Raw genomic sequence first — 19,112 nt, 5'->3', positions numbered from 1 at the left:
TTAAAGCAAACGTTGATTAAGATCACAGGACGGTTATATTTGGAATAAGGGAAACAATCTGCTATATTATCTTCACAAGTATGATCTAATAAATAAATTTTCATGAGATCCCAAAATACACTCGGTAAGAAAGCAAGTCAAGCCAAGCCGAGGAGATGCTATCTACTTAATAGGCAGCTGATTTATTATTACCATTCCAACCTCTTCTCTGATGTAATTCAAGGCAAATCTAGCAAGAAAAATCCAAGCCACATGAAGAATGGCTAGTTACACTCTGCAAATGTGAAATCCAAAAGCAAGAGTGACAAACAGCGCACTGGGATCCAGAAGCACCAGAAGATGATTAATAGCATGCATAATTACGGAATGTAACAGGGTAACATGAGCGATGCTTCTGCAGAGTCAAGCGCTGGCTGAACAGCAAGGCCCTTAAGAACATTTCTGAAGACTGACACGTAGATAACTCTGCCAGAAAGAAAACCTGAACACAAATATGCTCAGAAAAGAGTTTCAAGTGACACCTTCTACGAGCTCTCTGATGGGGCAGGCTGGAGGGTGGGAATTGAGTGCTGAGGAAGGGGTCTGTCACCCCGAGTGAGCAGGAGGCCCAGGACCCCCAGCATCACCTTGTGCTGCCAGTTCCCACCCTGGAAGGCTCTTGGGGATCCTGAGCAGAGAAGGAACAGATCCTTCTTCCAGCCAAATCAGTTCCCAGGCATTAGTACCAGCACCTGAAAGCGCCTGAGGGTGGGGACATTCCCACTGCAAGCCCTCAGTTGTTGCATCACATTGGAGTTCCTGTGAAAGGGAATTCTGACATCACCTGCTCCACAAAATCCTTCTGTTGCCTATACCTTCTCTGTGTTCACTTAACATTTCAGTGAAACTGAAAACTACTCCACTCTGAGTGAAAAATGCAGTTTTGGAGGCAAAATCCTTGGGGGGAAAACTCTATGGCAAGACAAGTTAATACAGGACAACCCAGGGGGTCGGTGACAGTGACAGCAGCACTGAGCAGAGAGGCAAACACAAGGCAAGATTACAGACTGGGAAATAATATTCCCCGCTGGCATTTGTGATTTATTTCATGGGCCTCACGATAACTGTTGTTTTTCTTAAAATACATCCTCCTAGAGTAAAATGAATACAACCGTCTTCACTCTTGTTAAGAGAGGTTTTTAGCTCTCATCACCGAAGAGTTTGAAAGCAACCACAGCATCTCCCGCAGGCTTCGGCGGCAGAACGCAGACAGAAAATCTGTGACTGGTTGAGTTTGTCAGTGCTGCTCACTCACCACTTCCACACAGCGCGTGTCCTTACGGATAGACGGACGGTTTGTACGTGATATGGGATAGGATGGGTTTTTCGTGTTATTTCCTCCCCGCGTTAAAAAAAAAAAAAGGGGGACTATTTGGCACTCATAACACCGGAGTGCACAGTGAGTACCAAAACCCAGGTCAAGGCTACAAAGGAATTGCTGTCTTCAGTGATAGGAATTTTTAGTTTGCAAACTAACCATCCAAAATATTACTCGGGGAATGATAAAACGAGAGAGTATCAAAGGCTCCCACTATCCATGTGGACACCCAGTGGTGACCAGATGGGTGGGCACAATTGTGCAATTTTCCTACACAGTGTTACACAGCAAATTACTCGGGATCTGGCCATTAGCGCTATTGGCTTCCACGTCAAGCGCCTCATTAAGATAAACAGAGGCTGCTCATTTATCTTCAACTGTTTTGGCCTAAGACAAGCCAATACATCTACATATGAAAGGTTAGAGGGTTGGCTTTTTTTTTTTCCCCCTGAAAGCTTTCCCAGATTGGTTATGGGGCTTCCCATGCTCACAGAGAGAGCCAAGAATTTGGCACCTGAGGTGAAAAATATTTTGGCACTGCACAAAGGGTGTGAAAGTGGTGTGGGAACTACTATTAGAAAAAGATTTCTGACAAGAAACCGACATACGGGTACGGAGGAGCCTCCAGAACAGGCAGAAGTGTCTTGATAAAAAACACAAAACCACCACAGTACCCGTCCTGACTACTGAAATGTTTGAGCTCTCCAAAGTCTTCCCACATCCTTAGTACAACATAAACCAGACCCACTGATCAAGCCAGTCTTTCTGTAAGGACCTGTTAATTTGTTCCATCCTGCAATTTATTGTGGTTTAATGGTGTACATTAGTAAATGTAACCCTAGCAAATATTTTCCTTTAATTTAGTCAAGGCGCTACAAAATGCCTTCAAAATTCACTGTTTACTGTATTTAACTTAGGTTATTTTTTTCTGGATACAAGGACAATACAGGAAAGGCAGAAGATTAAAATGTCATATCAGATGGAGTTTAACATTCTAAAAGATTATGTCCCAGTCCAACAGCTTCCACGATTCAACTACAATGTTTGTTACACAACATATTTTGACTGCTCCCAAGCTAGTCTGTACAATAAAACAAGCGAAATTACCCTGATCTGTCCATCTGTACAGGGTCTACTCACTAATTTGAATAAACAGCCTCTCAGCAAAGCAAAAACTGGTTGAATTACCAGTTATGAATCAACTATGGAAAAAAAACCTCTTGGGAGGAGACCAAGATCAGTTTTCTCCCCAAATTCAGTAGCAGCAAATCTGGAGTTAATCATGGCTGATGGTGTGTCGCCAGAGCCCCAAAATAACGTCACCACCTCAGAGAAGTCATGGAAACAGTGAAGATCTAACCCAGCTGATTCAATTGCTGCTGCGTACAGTGAGCAGCAGGTGCCACCTTGGCTCCTCGATGAGAGGATCAAAGATCCAGAAACCCAACAGAAAAACAGGAAAAAAACAATCAGGCATTTTTTAAGAAACTGAAAACATTGATATTTTCATTGCTACTTCTTCCCTGCATGATGGGGGATGATACAGATAGCAAGATGAGCATCCACCATCATGCTTTCCTGGCCTTCATACTTCTGGAAGTCCAGAACTCCTCTGCTCCTTGGGACTGGAGCACTCAGCACCCAAACCCCACAGCACCTAAACCCCACAGCACCCAAACCCCACAGCACCCAAACCCCACAGCACCCAAACCCCACAGCACCCAAACCCCACAGCACCCAAACCCCACAGCACCCAAACCCCACAGCACCCAAACCCCACAGCACCCAAACCCCACAGCACCCATCGCTTCATGCACTCAGGGTCACTGACTGGCACCGGCCACCCCTGCAAGGGAGTGACAGTAACTAAAAAGAAAGAAGGCAGGGAAGCCAAAATGTTTTGGTTAAAAACAAGACTCATTTTGACAATAAGCAGCCCCTCTTTTAGTCTCCAAAAATGTAAGCCCTTAATGGAAAACATGCTTTCTATCAAGTGATTGGAAAAATTAAGCAAAATATTCCCAATTATTTCAAAACTGTTCAACTTGCCTTCAGTTTCCCATCAAGCCCAGCTTGTACAGTTTTATACCAGGCTTAAAAAGGTTTACACATATCTACTTTTCCTTGGCGTTTCCTCAAAGGCGTTTAAGTTCAGTATAACTAATAAAGATTGAGAGAATTAGCTGCCAGAGACTGGAGATGTCTAGCTTAGGAATGTCTGCATCCCTGGAAGCCAGGATGCACTACAGCCCAAAAAACAAGAACAAACAAAGACAAGATTTCTATTGTTTGTTTTCCTAGAGACATAAATGGTACTTTTAATAGGAAAAAAAAAGAGAAACAAATATATTCCTTTTTAAATTGCCATGCCTGCAGGCGTACACAAACATCATTAGCGTTCTCTTCACCTAAAACAGATCAGTACATAAACCACATAAAGCAAAGTTACTTTCTTACTGCGACACAGACGAAACTCAAAAAAGGAAACACTTTATTATCAAGAAGCATTGTCCACAAAGTTATACATCTAACCCTCAGTCTTATTTTAGAAAGTCTCCCTGGTAATTTGCCTGTGCTTTTGAAAAGCAAGTAATATGTTTTGAATTATAAGAGGTTACAGGGACATTTTTGTGGTAAATTTGGACTTTCGTTTGCAAAAAAAAAACCCCTTCAGTGCTACAGAAACCCTTTCGGAAATAACATTTTTTTGTCATTGCTAAGCACTTTTCAACAAAGTTTAATAGCTACTGTTCTGAGGAGCTGCTTACATCCAGCTTTAAAAGAATACTGGGGTACTTATGTCCCGGCAAGCCAAAGGAAAAGCAGCACAGCCTCTTTCCGATGGTTGGAGAAGCAAACAAAAGAGAGTATATTCTCTGCAGTTTGCAGGGACAACAATTTTTCTAAGCAAGTTCACTCAAAGACTCCTGGTGCTCAGGGTCTGGCATTCCGGGATCCTTCTGGAGGCCCAAGTTACACTGAGAGCTCTTTGAGTCTTCTTTCATTCCTTCCCCTGGTCTTCACACCCAGGACGAAAAAGGAACAAAACGCCAAATCAGCTGGTATTAAGAAGTGGAAAGCACTATTTCTAGCCTCGGAAGTTTATAAACTCAATATCCAGTTGCTTTATAAACACTGCTTGGGAAGAGAGGCCTTCAAACAACAGTAGCTCAACCTTTCCTTTAAAGGTGAAACTTACTTTATCATTCATTCTTGTAAACAAAATAACCCATTTAGCTGAAGTTTAGCAATATGAATAAAAGCAAAAGTTTTACTGTAAACATCTAAAAGATGTCTAGCCACATGAAAGCTTCATTGTGCTCTTGATAACCGTGATGTAAAGGCTTTTACAACCACCGGAGTATTTGCAGGCTGACACGCCAGATTTTACCACCCCAATATCCCATAGAGGAGCTGAGCTGAAAGAAAGCCAGGCTGTTCATACAGTGGGAAAAGAGAAATTTTTTTGTTTTAGTTTGTTTTTCTTTGCTATTCATTGTGAGACAGCCTTTACTGCCATCCAGTAAGCTGCTAAAATATGGGTTCTCATTACTCCTTGGCTGTTTTGCTTCCTGGACAGAACCACGCAGTAAATTGCTCAAAGCCCCTTTAGTTTCCCCACTGCGAGTTTGTCCTGGGCACCATAAATAAAACCCAGTACAACGATGATGGCACTGACCAGTCTGATGCTCATAATGGAAGACAGATATTAAAAGGGACCCTTTTCAGAAAGTTTCAGCTGGTGCCCCAAAGTATAATTTATTTGAGGAGTATCAATGTACACCTGCTCTACAGGAGAAAGAGACTGAAAACCTTCTCATCAGGAGCCCCACTCGAGAAGACTTATTCAAAGGTCATCAGAAATTCCAGCGAAACACAGCTTAAGTTGCCTTGATCTAAATAAATTGCATGTGCACAAGGGAAAACACAAAAATACAAACAGAAAACATTATGCTTTGGAGATGGAATTAGACACGCTACCCTGAACTAAATAGTACCTCTTGCAGCCCTTTAAATACCACACATTGCAGAGTCCTGCCACAAAGCTCCATTTTTATTTTTTTTTATTTCCCAGGAAGATGTAGTGAGCCTTCAGGCTTCACAAATTAAGTTACGTCAACCTTAAATGGGAACAGATCATGACACTAATCAAATTATTCTCTACCTGAACAACCTCAGAGAGCATAGAGTCGGGCCAGGCTCTGTCCAGACCCAAGAGAACACGAACTGCCCCGGGCACAGATCTAGTATGGAACCGGGAAACTACTTGAACAGATGAACATGATAATCAGCGGTTACGGCATACCAAACCTCCTACCATGATAAAAGTTTGTGTAGGCTTCATAAATTAGACATTTAAGAAGGAGGCTTGTGTCTTTGTTGAAATTTATATGGGGTTTCTTCCATGCCAAAAGGAGCAACTGAGGGGAAAGTACAGGAACGCTCGTCAGAATGTTCTCAGACAGACATGTTAACAGATCAGTGCTGTGGGAGAAACTGATAAACGTTGGAAGGAGATAAGCTGTGTTTCTGAGGTCGAACGGGAAAGAGGCAAAGAGATAGGTGAAGGAGATAAAACAGAAAGCAAAAACAACCTCTGTAGATACACTTTGAACAAGCAGATATGGGAAAGGGGGGTTTGCCAAGGCGTAAGACAAGGAGAGAGCAGAAATATCAGTGCGAAGGTGACTCCAGGCAAGAGATTTAGCTCTGCGTGAGACTCAGACTCGGGTCTGATACGCTGTAGAGGAAATAATAACGTTTGACTTTGAATGCAAAGGCCTAGAAAGGACCAAGGTGCAGATGGTTCTCAGAAGGTGCAGGCAGCACAAGTGAATTGCTGTCCAGAAGAGCTCACTCGCTCCAGCCCAAGGGAACTCCAGCTGTCTGAACTCACTGGGCAAGGCTGGAAATATCACACCGAGATCAGACATCTCCGCGTTGGGAGAGCTGGAGGCACATGAACAGACACTTCAGCAAGGGGGAAAAATTGGGCAGAGGTGTCCATCTGTACAAAGAAGGTACAGAAGGCAAGAAGAGAGAGAGAAGTCACCAAGGACGACCAATAGGCTACTGCAATTATAAAAATAGAGCCAGGCAGTCAGCAAGAGGAGAAAGGAGGGGGCAGGTGGGACAACACTTCTCAGAGGGACAGTGAGAGCCAACAATTGACACCCTGGAGCACAGCAAGAAACATCCAAGGATGAGCAGAATGGAAAGTACCATCACCATCAAGAGTTAAAGCAAAACCAGACTGGTTATGCCCCAGCACTAGTCACACTTCTCCTGATGAGCCTGAGTAGTAGAGCACTGCAAGACCATCTATGATGACGATGGGGGCGAGTTCTCTGGCTTATCTGTTTTATTTAAAAGCTTTGTACAAGATATCCCCTCCTCCTACCTCAGCTTTCCTCCTCGCTGGGCTGTGGCAGGAGTTTATCCGTTATCCACCCAAACCACTACTCACAAACAGAACCAGTCCCGTGTTCACTTGCAGCAGCCGGGCCCCGCACAGGCCAGGCGAGAGGAACATCAGAGCTGAAACAAATCCCAGGAATGAAAAAAACCCCTCATTCCTAGCAAAACATAAAGGTTATCTGAGGAACAATTTAATGGTTTAGACTTGAAAAAAAAAAAAAAAAAAAAAAAGAGTATTTTCAACAGGTTAAATTTATCTAATGCCCCTTTTTCACCCCAAAGACAGAACACCCTCACATCTAAGCTGTTCCCTTCGCATTTGAAAGCACCACAATGAAAACTGTACTTCCCCTCCTGGTCCGTTTGACAGAGACAGAAACATCAGTACACGATAGCACCAGCGTGAGCCGAGATCTCATCAGGTCTAACCAAAAAGCCCTGAAAGGAACAGAAATCTTCCAGAAATTGCACGTCTACTTCTGAGAACTGGAAATGAGCATTTCCTACAAAGGGACACACAGCTCCCTTATTTAACACTTAGAGGCAAATCTGCTTTCTTCTCCCTCCCTCCGAATTTCTTCATTCCATAAAAAGATGTAATCATGACCCAGAGACGGAGAAAGAAGAGGGATGATGTAACAGGCAAATAGCTCTCGAGATCCACATCTCTAAAGGAATTTGAGTAAATATGACTAAAGGAGAAACATTCAGGTGGTGTAAAAGTTTGCTCAGCCCAAAAGGAACGCAAGGGGTCGGTGGAGCAGTAGATCAGTAAAACAATCTGAAGAGGTAGATTTTTGAACAGAGGTAAATACAAAGGACTCTTGACTAAAGGACACCATGAGACTCACTGGAAATATTAGCTAATATTTCCTGTAAGAATTTGGCAGATCTTAAAGTCAGCCTTTAGCTAGTGAAATTCAGAAGGTGATGATGAGTTAAAATGATGCAGGTTATACAAGCATGGCAGTCAAAACCAAGAACAGGATTCTACTTCACAGTCTCAGAGAGCTGCACCACCCACTCTGAGGGTCTTCGGGACACAAATTACTTCATCAGAATCTACAAAATAACTGTAGAGAAGAGGCAAGGATGAAAGCAAAAAGGCTGCTGAGGAATTCCTAAATTACCAGCTGACTTTCTGTAGCTATCTTCTGTGTAAATAGCAGAAAAAAATAATTTATTTTAAAAAGATGCAACAAGGAGCGTCTCCTGTTGAGCTAATTCAGAGTAATTCTGGTTGCAGAAGGGATTCTGTAGGGCTTTTCACACCTGACAGCATGTGACATCAGCGTCCCTCCCCGGCTTGCTGTTAGCCACCTACCTACAATTAAATTTTGTTATCTGTGCTCTGACAAGTACCATAAATGCGGCTCAGCGTCAGCTGGCAAGCCAGGACCAGCAGGTCTGCTGCACAGCATTACCAGAGTAAGAATTTCAAACTGTAAGGTACCCTGGAAGACTAATCTCATTCATAAATCTGACCTCGTATATTATTCAACACCCATGTGTTAAAATTATTAAACACTACCTCACCCACACTGCTATAAAAAGCCTACTGTAAAATTTCACTCTGAGAAAAGAAGGTATTCATAAGTCAGGGGAGGACAGATGGGCAAAAGAAGATTCAGTGAAACTATATAAATTCACCACACACGGAGGGAAAACAAACTCCAAGTGGGACACGGTCTCATTCAATGCTTCGTTTACAGGAATGCTGTCGGGAAACACAGAGCCCACCTGTAGCAGCCGTCGCTTTCCAAGAGCTGAGCAGCAAGTCCCTGCAGAAATCCAAAAGCTGCCCTTCGGCTTCCCTTTCGCTACTTGTGTCGTTCGGATTTGCTTCTTAAGTGAGATCGATGGCCTTTTCCATCTACAAAGATCAAGCTGGACCCCGTCCAAGCTCATAAGTCAAATTTTGATGGACTAAGGGGAATTTTCATTCCATTCTTTCCAAATTCTGACACAAGACAGCTCTCTGCAAGCTGGGCAATTCTGAAGAAGCCAGGAAGAGCTGATGAGGCTTAACTGCTGCCTGTCCGAGCCGCAGTGAGGAGCGTCCTGCGGCACCCGTGGTGGCAGGGAAGAAGAAAGCTGACTCTTCCCAGCAGCTTTTTAATTCAACACCACAAAAACAATTCAAATATTCATATCTATTTCAAATGAGGAAATTAAAATGGCTTAAAGGCATGAAAAGCTTGTTTATTAAGCATGAATATTTCATTACCGAAAGCACGAATGAAACCAAGCATTCACATAATATTTCCTCTGCCAGGATTAAAGACACTTTACTACCCAGCGTGAAGCCAAACCTCTCCCACCACAACTTCAACCAAAAATATGAATGTTTAAGATGGAGCTCAAAAGATAAGAAAGCTGATGTAAAAACATCAATAAAATATAGGCAGCAGCCTTTGCTCCGACACCTTAAAATTAAGTCAGTGGAAGAGCAGAAAGGGTGTTCTATAGATGAAGAATCAAATGCTATCAGTGATCCACAGCCCTGCTGAGAAAGAATTGCTTCTAATGTATTTATGGGGACACTGATCCCCTGAAGAACGGGAACAAATTAAAGTCTTTGGTCAGCCCCAGAACTTGGGCATGTTTTGCCAGGCCTGTGGAGGACAGATAAAAGGAAAACAGTCTCCAGACCCTCTCCCAGTCTCCAGACCTAGAGAACGCCAAATTGACTTTTTTTTGGCAATTTAGTCAAAGTTTGGCCTTTCAGAGCTGCAAGATGAGTGAACATCTGTGTATTCACACAAAACCCCACCCTTTGGTATCCCCTATTGAAAGGGCTGCTAACAACTGCATTAGAGCTTCTTTTCAGGTCACCCAGGCAATTCCAAAGTCTATACATTTTCGGCACCATCTTCAGCTTCTTGTATCCAAAAGGAGGGTGCTGTAAAGCCAAGAGGCTACCAGCTATTCACACCACTCATCAGATCATTTTAAACACTGACAGATACTACAGACCCAACCCACTACATCATCTGGAAGAAAAAGATGTCTTATTTTTTTTTCTGAAAGAGGTCCGAATGATATCACCTACACACAACTGTCTCAAAAAAATCCCTTCCAGATACCCCTCTGCAGTGTTTGAAGCCCAATTCCCTGTTTCAATTTGCTACAACCTTTTTATAGAACCACAGCCCATGCCTCACCCTGGCCCGCACAGCAAACACTTACAGAAAATTCTCAGAGGAGAACCAGATTTTCTTTACAGATTCTTGACACCAAAAATATTATTAATCATAACAAATATTATCTGTCTTTCAAAAGTATCTGCAATAAATAACAAATTTAGCACTGCTGCTTTAATTTAGGCAAGCTTTGAAAATGCTGGCCTTTGCACTGTAAGAAAGAGTTGAGAAACAGTATAAAAACACTTTTGCATATTTTAACTAAATGCAGAACTGTGTTTTTATTAAGTGTTGCTTTAAGAGCTCAGAAATCACAATGTGTGCAGTGAGACAACTGCAAGGACTATTAAACCGTAGCTCTGCGCACCACATCCTCAGGCTCAGGTGGGCTGGGATGACCAGGAGCTATCTGAGCAGCCAGTACAGCCTTCCACATCAGGTTTCCTGCTGGAACTAGTTAAAAAAAAAGAGGAAAACAACCCCAAATTCATTTTACAATCATTACACCTTAGCGTGTGCTTTCACAGTCTTCCTTTCATGCATCCTTGAATTCTTTAAGAACTGTGACAAAGATCTATTGTGCTCCCAGGAGGGAGTTTGCACAATGCTTATGAAAAATGAGCAACTCACTAGAAATCAGGAAAAGATGAGTCAAGTAGCACCTGCTCACGAATTAGATGTGAGAAAAGAAAGACCTTGAGCACACAGCTCGTATGGGACTACCCCGAACGCTACTCTGTGCTGTCATATATAGTTGTCTGCTTTCCACTTACAGTTATTAAGACGCATTGGGCTTATCCACAGTCGGACCTCACCACCCGGCACGGCGGGGATCACATCTTACTCCCCTGCAAAGCGTTCCAGACCTCGCGAGGAGAAGCTAGTCTGAAGTTATTCCTGCAGGTATCACTAAGACTGCAGAACAGATAAGTCAAGAAATCAAGCTAACGCTTTGCGTGCCATAAATATCATTTTTAAAGCTCTTTTTCTATTCGTTTATCAAGATAAATGCAAGTTATACAGGACAGTACAATGAATGGTCTTCGCATAATACAAGGAATCATATATAAAACAGAATACCTCATACATGTGAAAAATAACCTTCTTGCCCTCTTCCTTACAAGGAAGCAAATTAAAAATGATAACTTTCATTTGAACGTTTCATTAAGGCGTGATGAAAAATGAGGTGATGTACGGTTCTGTGTTTCTCTCATGCAAAAGTTCACGCCGCGAGTTTCATCTGTGCCACAATTTCTGCAAAACGTTAGCAGCTCCTGTGAGAGCGCTGTTGCCTTTCCACCGGCACCGTCCCACTCCACCTGCTGTGGAACAGTCACACGTTATGACAAAACCACCCACTGAAATGAAAGTGTTTAACAACTCCAGATCAGGACGTTCGTTCTCCCCTCAGATTACAGGCAGGTAACAGTCGGAGTCCAGCTAAATAATAGCCCTTGATTGCCAGTGAGGGGACCTGAGAGCTGTTTGACATTAAAAAGTTTCCCTGTTTTAAGGAGTCTTTCAATTAATCTTACATCCTCCGATAGGAACTGAAATGCCAACTACTGCTGCAGCAATCAACCTGCCCGCAAAGGTTAACGGGGAACTGATTAAAGGGAACGCCAGACTATCTGCTCAAGCGCAAATTGCTCAAATGGTAATTCATACTTACAACCACTTCAGGAACAACTATCTGTTAAAGCTTGGGAAGTTTTCTCTAAAACAAAGCTAGCTACTGAGCCCACACCAACTGTTCCAATAGCCCTGCTTTTTTTTTTTTAATTATTCTGGTGACTAAGAACCACAACCAGACGCTGGTAGCCCACTCAGAACGAAGGAATTCGAGGACCGGATGACTTTTATTTACAATTAATGCGTAACATGCTGTGACTGCTTGAGTGTCCACGTGAAATGGCCAGTTTATTAAGTAGTTGTAAGACATAGCCATGAAAAATCACTATGATAACCTTGCTGAATCACTACACGAACCTAGAAACAACAGGGCATGAAGGGTAGGGTTTCGGAAATGAGGTAGTAAATTCACATTGCCTTCATCCACCTACCCAGGCAGGTACTCACCTCAACTAGCAAATCAGCCCCACTAATCCAGCCCGTGTCAACACCACTACATTCAAATATTACAGTAATGAAAAGTGCAACTTCACCATTTCTCTTTTTCCCACTAGAGACATCCTTGGGGAAATATCCTTGCATGCACCGAAACTGGTATGATTTCAATTCCACCCACATCTGGGCTCACTTGGGAACTAAATCCAGCACAACCCGTCTTGGGTCAGCCAGTGACCCCGAACAGAAATAGCTCTGGCAGAAAGCTGGATTTATGGAATAGGGTGGATCCCATCCAAGCGTAAACCGAACGAACCCGTCACTTGAAGTTAATGACAGAGAAGCAACAATTTCTCCATTCTGCTCAGCACCTGAAGAGCACAAAGGCGACTCCTGCCATCCACACAACGTGACAAAACACAACGTGACATAATCAACCCTTGAACAGGTCACGGTCTCGGGTGTAATTTGGGTCTGACAGCATTTAAAATGTATCAGCAGAGGGAGTTAATTATCCTCTCCAAAGCAGTAAAAATAAGAGAAGCAAGTGTTGCTTGAGACTTGTAATAACCCCGGGAGCGATGCTGGGTCAGCAGGCCAGGGCCACAGCTCTCCCGACAACATCCATCAGGGCTCAGCAGAGTTTAGCGATTTTACTGAAAAGCCACACTTTTGGTACACTCAGATTCCCTTTCCCAAATGTCCCAGCACAGACAAAGCTAAAGTCAGGGGACGACAGCACCAAGGTTAGAAAAATTAACTGTATTAGAACTGCAAATTAAAAATTAAATTAAAAACTGAAGATTGCAGCCAAAGTAACGCACGCGTTGTCGGGCAAAAGAAACCGGTGTTTGAATCGGTGTCACAAGGAAAGGCCTGGTTTTGAGTACCAGCAACCAAGGCACCGGAGTTACAGGGACACCTGAGGATGCATCAGATACAGCAGGGATGTCCGACAACATTCTTAGGCAGGATCAGCAAAGTCTACCAGTGCAGGCACCTCTCAATTAATTAACTTGATTCCTAAACGCAACCAACAAGCTACATTCATTTTTAAGTTATCTAACAATCCATTTCCAATACTTCATTTAGGTATCTAGTACACATTAACCAAAGAAAAAAACCAACCCCCAAGAACAAACTGTTACATGCAAGTTTCCTGTTAATTACAATGACTTTGTTTGTAAACCCTTTGTGTGTGCCACGGCGCACACAAATGAGAAGGAAATTTAAGCTTTGAGAGGCAAAGCAAAATTTATTTAAATCTGACATTTCCTCATGTTCAAAGCTCAACTGTTCATAATATGTTTTTTCTTTGTATTTATATCCAAATGCACTCCCCACCCAAACAGAAATCCAGAATAGAAAAGAAAAAATAGTATCAAATACGTCGGTTGTTATTATTATATCTCACACCGCCAGGATCTGAGCCCCAACCTTGCAACACCACAGCAGACGGGTACACCCTGTGTAGCACAAAAATTCCCCTCGCTCAGAGGCTGATACAGACCTCAGTATCCACAGATTTAATCTAGAGGAGACAACGTAATTGCCTGAAAGAGCTTATTTTTCTCCTTTCTCAATAGTTTTATGCCCGCTGAGGAAGCTTCACGGAATCACGGAATTGTCAGAGTTGGAAGGGACCTCTAGAGATCCTCCAGTCCAACTCCCCTGCTGAAGCAGGGTTGCCCAGAGCACATCACTCAGGACTGCATCCAGGTGGGGCTTGAAGGTCTCTAGAGAAGGGGACTCCACACCCTCCCTGGGCAGCCTCTTCCAGGGCTCTGGCACCCTCACCGGAAAGAAGTTTCTCCTCAGATTTGAATGGAACTTCCCATGTTCCAGCTTGTGCCTGTTGCCCCTTGTCCTAGCTTAGCCCACCTCTCTTCCTACGGCTACTGCCAGAGCCGCTCTCAGGTGCGTCCAACAACTGCACAGACCTGAGAAGTTACCGATTTCAACCATCTCCAGAACACAAGTGGCAGGAGAGAAACAGCCAGTAAAGCCCGAGAAAAACTAGGGGGGGAATGGGTGAGAAACGGCCAGTAAGTCCCATTTTTATCCCTTTGGTAATTATCAAATCTTTGCACAAGCAGGGGCATAAGAGTTTATCGGGAAGAGCTCCCATGAATCTTTTATAACGGAAAGCGAAAGATAGCCGCAGACCTAGGGTCCCCACCGGCTATCCTCTCTATCACTGCTGCCCAGGATTTAGTGGCACTTCACAGAGGAAACAGGGATGAAAACACACATATTCCCGAAGCCCATCGCCTCTAGAAGGGAAATAAAACCATAAAGATCACAAAACGTTAACGCAGCGACCGGTCAAGGACTGTAAACGCTCCTACGGGGCTGCAGCAACCTTGGACTTGGTAACTTTTATTGCCTCTTTTTTTTTTTTTTTCCCCCTTTTTTCCCCCCTCTCTCTCAACTTCGCAGGCAGGTCACAGGCAAGGTACCTGTTAGAGGGGAGGTGCGTGAGGCGGGGGCTGAAGGAGATGAGGGAAGTTTGGCAAAGAAAAAGTCCACTGCCTGCACCCTGGCCACTCTTGTGCCCTGAAACGTCCCAATTTTATACAGAACTCCCCTCTTTGGTGCTGGGTTGGCTCTGCCGTAGAGCAGGCAGAGGGGGAAGCCGAGGCCAGGCTGGCTGAGGTGGCGGGCTGTCCCCTCAGAGCCGGGGCCCCCTTCAGTTCACTGAGCCCCCTTCCCCACACCCCAACCTCATCCACGAAGAGCGTGGGGGAGAAACGAGAAGACGAGACCTCCCACCCCTGAGGAGATGGAGGATGAAGGCGGGGGGGGGGGCGTCCCTCTTCCTTCCCCACTCCTCACACTGGAGTCCCCCCTCACACGTTCCGAACCACCCCCCCTCCCCACACACACACACACACACCCCGCCGCCCCCTCAGCGCTCACCGCAGCCGGAGGTTCGCCATGAACTCGGCCATGGTGACGGAGTCCATCAGCACGAAGTCGGCTTTGCCGAACTCCAGGCTCTCCCGCTCCGCCATGGCGGCGACGGGGACGGTTGGGCTCGCGCTGCCCCGGGGCGCGAGGCGGCGGGGGGGGGGGGGTGCCCGCCTCGCGCCCGCCGGCCCCGCCTCACCGCAGGTGAGGCGGGGCCCGGCGGGCGCGAGGCGGGCACCCCCCCCCCCCCCCCCCCCCCCCGCCGCCTCGCGCCCCCTGGCGGAGGGCGGGAAGGACACAGACCCGCCCCTCTCCCGCCGCCGGCCCCGCCCTTCGCCCGCTGAGGGAGGGAGGGAGCAATGGCGCCCTCTGCTGGGGAAAGAGGGGTACTGAGACCGGAGGGGGGGGCGCATCCTGTATCTGGGGGAGCCCCAGATAGGATGCGGGGGGGGGGGGGGGGGGGGGGGGGAAGGGAGCGCGTTCTGCAGACGAGGAACACCACACACACACGCAGCGGTACGGAGGGGCTGCATCCTGCATCTGGGGGAACCCCTAGAGCATGGGGGGCTGCGTCCTGAAACTGGGGGAACCCCCATAGCACGGGGCGGGGGGGGGGGGGGGCGCTTCCTGCACCTCATGGAAATCCCAAAGCATGGGGGGGGCGGGAGGGAGGGGAGGGGGGGAGTGTATCCTCCACGCAGAGGAACCCCACTAGGAACCCCCCCCATCCTGCATCTGGGGGAACCTTACGGGGGGGGGGTGGTGTCTGCACACAGGGGACCCCCCCTGCAGCAATATGGGGGGCTGCATCCTGCACCTGGGGGACCCCTACATCCCTATACCATGGGGGGCTGCGTTCTGAAACTGGGGGAACCCCCATAGCACGGGGGGGGGCGCTTCCTGCACCTCATGGAAACCCCCATAGCATGGGGGGGGGGGGGCGGGAGGGAGGTGAGGGAAGGGGGGGAGCGTATCCTCCACGCAGAGGAACCCCACTAGGAACCCCCCCATCCTGCATCTGGGGGAACCCTACTGCGGGGGGGGGGGGGGTGTATTCTGCACACAGGGACCCCTGTAGCACGGGGGGCTCATCCTGAAACTGGGGGAACCTCCAGAGCACGGGGGCGGGGGGGGGGGGAGCACATCTTCCACGCAGAGGAACCCCACTAGTATGGGGGGCTGCACCCTGCATCTGGGGGAACCCCACCAGGACGGGGGGGGGGGGCGCATGTCCTGCACTAGGGGAACCCCCACAGAACAGGGGACCACGTCCTGCACCTCACGGGAACCCCTATAGCACAAGGGGGGGGGAACATCTCATCTGTGGGACACACACCCCCACACACGGGGGGCTGTATCCTGAAACTGGGGGAACCCCACTAGGACGAGGGGGTCTGCATCTTGCACTCGGGGGACCCCCTCCCAGCACGGGCAGGGGGGGCATATCCTGCACTCGGGGAACCCCACTAGTATGGGGGTCCGCAGCCTGCACCCCAGAGACACACACCCCCTGCATGGGGGGCTGCATCTGGGGGACCCCTATAGCATGGGGGGGGGGGGCTCATCCTGCACCTCATGGGAACCCTACGAGGATGGGGGGGGGGGGGCACATCCTGCACCCACTGTCCCCCTTTTTGCTGTACCCCAACACCTTGTGCTGCAGAACATGGTCCTGTCCCCCGAGACCCCCCACCGCAGGGTGCCACCGGGCAGGGCCAGATCCTGCACCCAGGAGAGCCCCCACCCCGAGATCCCACCACACAGGGCCAGATCCTGCCCCCAGCACCCCTGGGTGCCCTCCCGGAGCCGCTCACTCTGGGGTTACAGAACCCCCAGAAACCCCCCAATAAATGCAGAATCACCCCAAGGTCTGGTACTACCCCAGAACCTGCTGCCTCGGGCTAATTAGATTAACGATACTAATTAAGGCAGCAAGGACAGGGGGAACCTGGGAGCAGGAACAGCCTCACCCAGAAGAGCATTTTGGGGTGAAAATTGCTGGTTTGGGTGTTGGAACCTGGGAGGGAGGGAGGGGTGGGATGGGGGGTGCAAAGCGGTGTGGCCTTCCGTGTTCTTGTCCATTGTCCCCGTCCCCACAGCCCAGTGGGTCCCAGTGTGTCCCAGTGTGTCCCAGTGTGTCCCAGTGGGCTGCAGCCCCCAGGTGAAGGCAATGAGCCCCCCTCCACCCCCCCCAGGGTTAAAAGCAGCAGCCCCTGCCTCCTCCCCTGCCTGCTTCTGGGGAGACTGGGGCTGCTCTTGGAGGTGAGCTGGGGGGGAAGAACCCCCCCCAAAACCCCCCACTTTGTGTGCTGTTTTTCTGTTGTCTTTGGCTCCATGGGGAGATGTTTTCTGCAAGATGTTGAATGGTTTTTTTTTTTTATGTCATTGCAAGTGTTTAATTTGCGTGATGCTAATTACCTGCCTGGGAATGCCCTGGGTAGATCTGGGGTGGGGTGGAGGTGCCTGATGTCCCACTGCTGGAGCTCATGCTCTGCTCACCCTCAGCAGAGCCAACAAGCGTGTGTGGAACCAGTGCCAGGCACGGGCAGCGGTGATGGACAACGACCCCACCATCCTCCCGAAGAGGAAGGCAGCGGCTGGGTGCTCCTGGCAGAGCCTCCTCTGCCTCCGACCCCGCAGGCAGAAGAAGAAGGTGGCTTATTCCATCTACATCCACAGGCTCCGAAACCAGGTATGTCCCAACTGGGTTTGAGTCAGCCCAGCCTTGGGTCATCCACCTGTTTTCTAAGATCAGCTTGGCCATCCATGTATCCAAGCCTGGATGCTCATGTGTTAGCTGAATCTGGAGGTTTTTGGCTTAAATTTAAGGTGTGATGGATGGGGCTGGGGGAGCTGTGCCTGCAGGCACCTCCCCAAGTTGTCCTGCCCTACAGCTGGCTGTGCTGATGGCTGCTCTCCTTGTAGACGTGGTCTACTGGAGCCTCCTGCTTGGCAGCTGCCGCCCTGGACTGGCTGGGCAGCCCCCGGCTGCTTGGGGACGTGGCGCTGGAGGCCACCCGGCTGTCCCGCTGCAGCAGAAGAAGCCATCTCAGCCACCGTGAGGTCCTGCTGGCCATGAAGCTGGTGTTGCTGCGTGAGCTCTCCAAGCCTCCTCTGGGATCCTCGAGCTGTGAGCTGCTACTGAAGGGACCCAGCAAGATGGGACAATCTTAGGAATCTTTTAATGTGGTCTTGGTAAATAAAGTATTTATTAGCATTGTTTAATGAAGCCTCTTACTTGGGCTGGCAACTGCTGGGGTTGGACCACCGTGGGGCTGGTTAACTGTGTGCCCCAAGAAGGGGTGCAGGAGGGAGGGTGCTCACATATCTGCCTTGAGAAATATTTGGGGAGCAGCCCTGCTGGTGGTCGAATGGTCTCTGGAGGTCCAAAGGACACTGCCCTGCTAGAGAAGACTCTTTGGGCAGCTGGACACCTCTTTGCCCAGCTTTGGCCAAGAAAAGGGGAGTGGAGGAGGAAAGGTTCTTATTCTATGTCCTGAGGGAATGCCAGGCTTGGAGAGCATCAGCATCCCCTGGTGATGCTGGGATAGGTGGTGGCACTGAGACACTTGTTTCCAGGCTCTCCATGGAGCCCCTTCGCACGCCGGTCCCCGCCCTGTGCACAGGGATGTCTCCAGGTTCTCCAGCCTCTTGCCTGCAGCTTCAAATCCACCCACAGGGACCGTTGGAGTGGCAGTGCCCAGCCATCCACCTTCTTGTCTCGGTTCTAGCAAAGTGCCACCAGCTCCTGGCAGCACTGGAACAACCTCCCCGCATCAGCCCTTCCAGCTGTTGAGTGTCTCCTCCCAGAACCATAGGCAGGAGGCTGGAAAAGGGATGGATCCTTCCAGAGGGATCTGGCCCTCATCACCTCATGGTGCTGGGGTGACCTTGGAGGTTGTGAAGTGCTTTTTCAGCTGGGTTTGCTGTGGGAGGTGGAGATCCATCATCCTATCACCTGTGGCTGCCTTGGCTGGTGGGCCACCATCAGTGTTTGGGGGGGACTTGCTGGACCATGTGGTGGCAGACAAGGTAATGGGTGTCACTGGTGTGAATCAGCTCATTGTTATGGCTGATGGTAGCTCTGGCTGTGCCCCCAAGTGGCTGCTTCTTGCCCTCTCCACTCTCCTGTGTGTATCTAGACCTGTGTAACATGATGGACTGTCACCTACCAACGGCCTCTGGCTCTCTCCATAGTAATATTAGGATAAGAATTG

At 48.0% G+C, this 19,112-nt stretch overlaps 2 protein-coding genes across 3 annotated transcripts in view; one reads left to right on the top strand and one right to left on the bottom strand.

Moving 5' to 3' along the window:
- Positions 1–14,999, bottom strand: part of MYO1D (myosin ID) — a 182,743-nt gene extending 167,744 nt beyond the window's left edge. For both annotated transcript variants that reach the window (XM_074162905.1, XM_074162904.1), the window contains exon 1: positions 14,905–14,999. In XM_074162905.1, coding sequence (XP_074019006.1) covers positions 14,905–14,999 — 95 coding nt within the window. The remainder of the gene's footprint in view (positions 1–14,904) is intronic.
- Positions 15,000–17,449: 2,450 nt separating this feature from the next.
- On the top strand, positions 17,450–18,069 carry LOC141474964 (histone H2B 1-like). Its single transcript, XM_074163064.1, has 2 exons — positions 17,450–17,587; positions 17,821–18,069. The coding sequence occupies exons 1-2, from the start codon at positions 17,450–17,452 to the stop codon at positions 18,067–18,069; spliced, it is 387 nt and encodes a 128-aa protein (XP_074019165.1).
- The last annotated feature ends 1,043 nt before the right edge of the window (positions 18,070–19,112 follow it).

This window comes from Numenius arquata, chromosome 23 (genome assembly GCF_964106895.1).
Source record: "Numenius arquata chromosome 23, bNumArq3.hap1.1, whole genome shotgun sequence".
Lineage (NCBI taxonomy): Eukaryota > Metazoa > Chordata > Aves > Charadriiformes > Scolopacidae > Numenius > Numenius arquata.
The sequence above is the reverse complement of the archived record's forward strand: the minus strand, read 5'-3'. Positions and strand labels throughout refer to the sequence as shown.

Coding starts and splice junctions, on each gene's coding strand:
- LOC141474964 (XM_074163064.1), top strand. CDS start 17,450: ATGGACAACGACCCCACCATCCTCCCGAAGAGGAAGGCAGCGGCTGGG. Junction 17,588..17,820: donor TCCACAGGCTCCGAAACCAG/GTATGTCCCAAC, acceptor CTCTCCTTGTAG/ACGTGGTCTACTGGAGCCTC.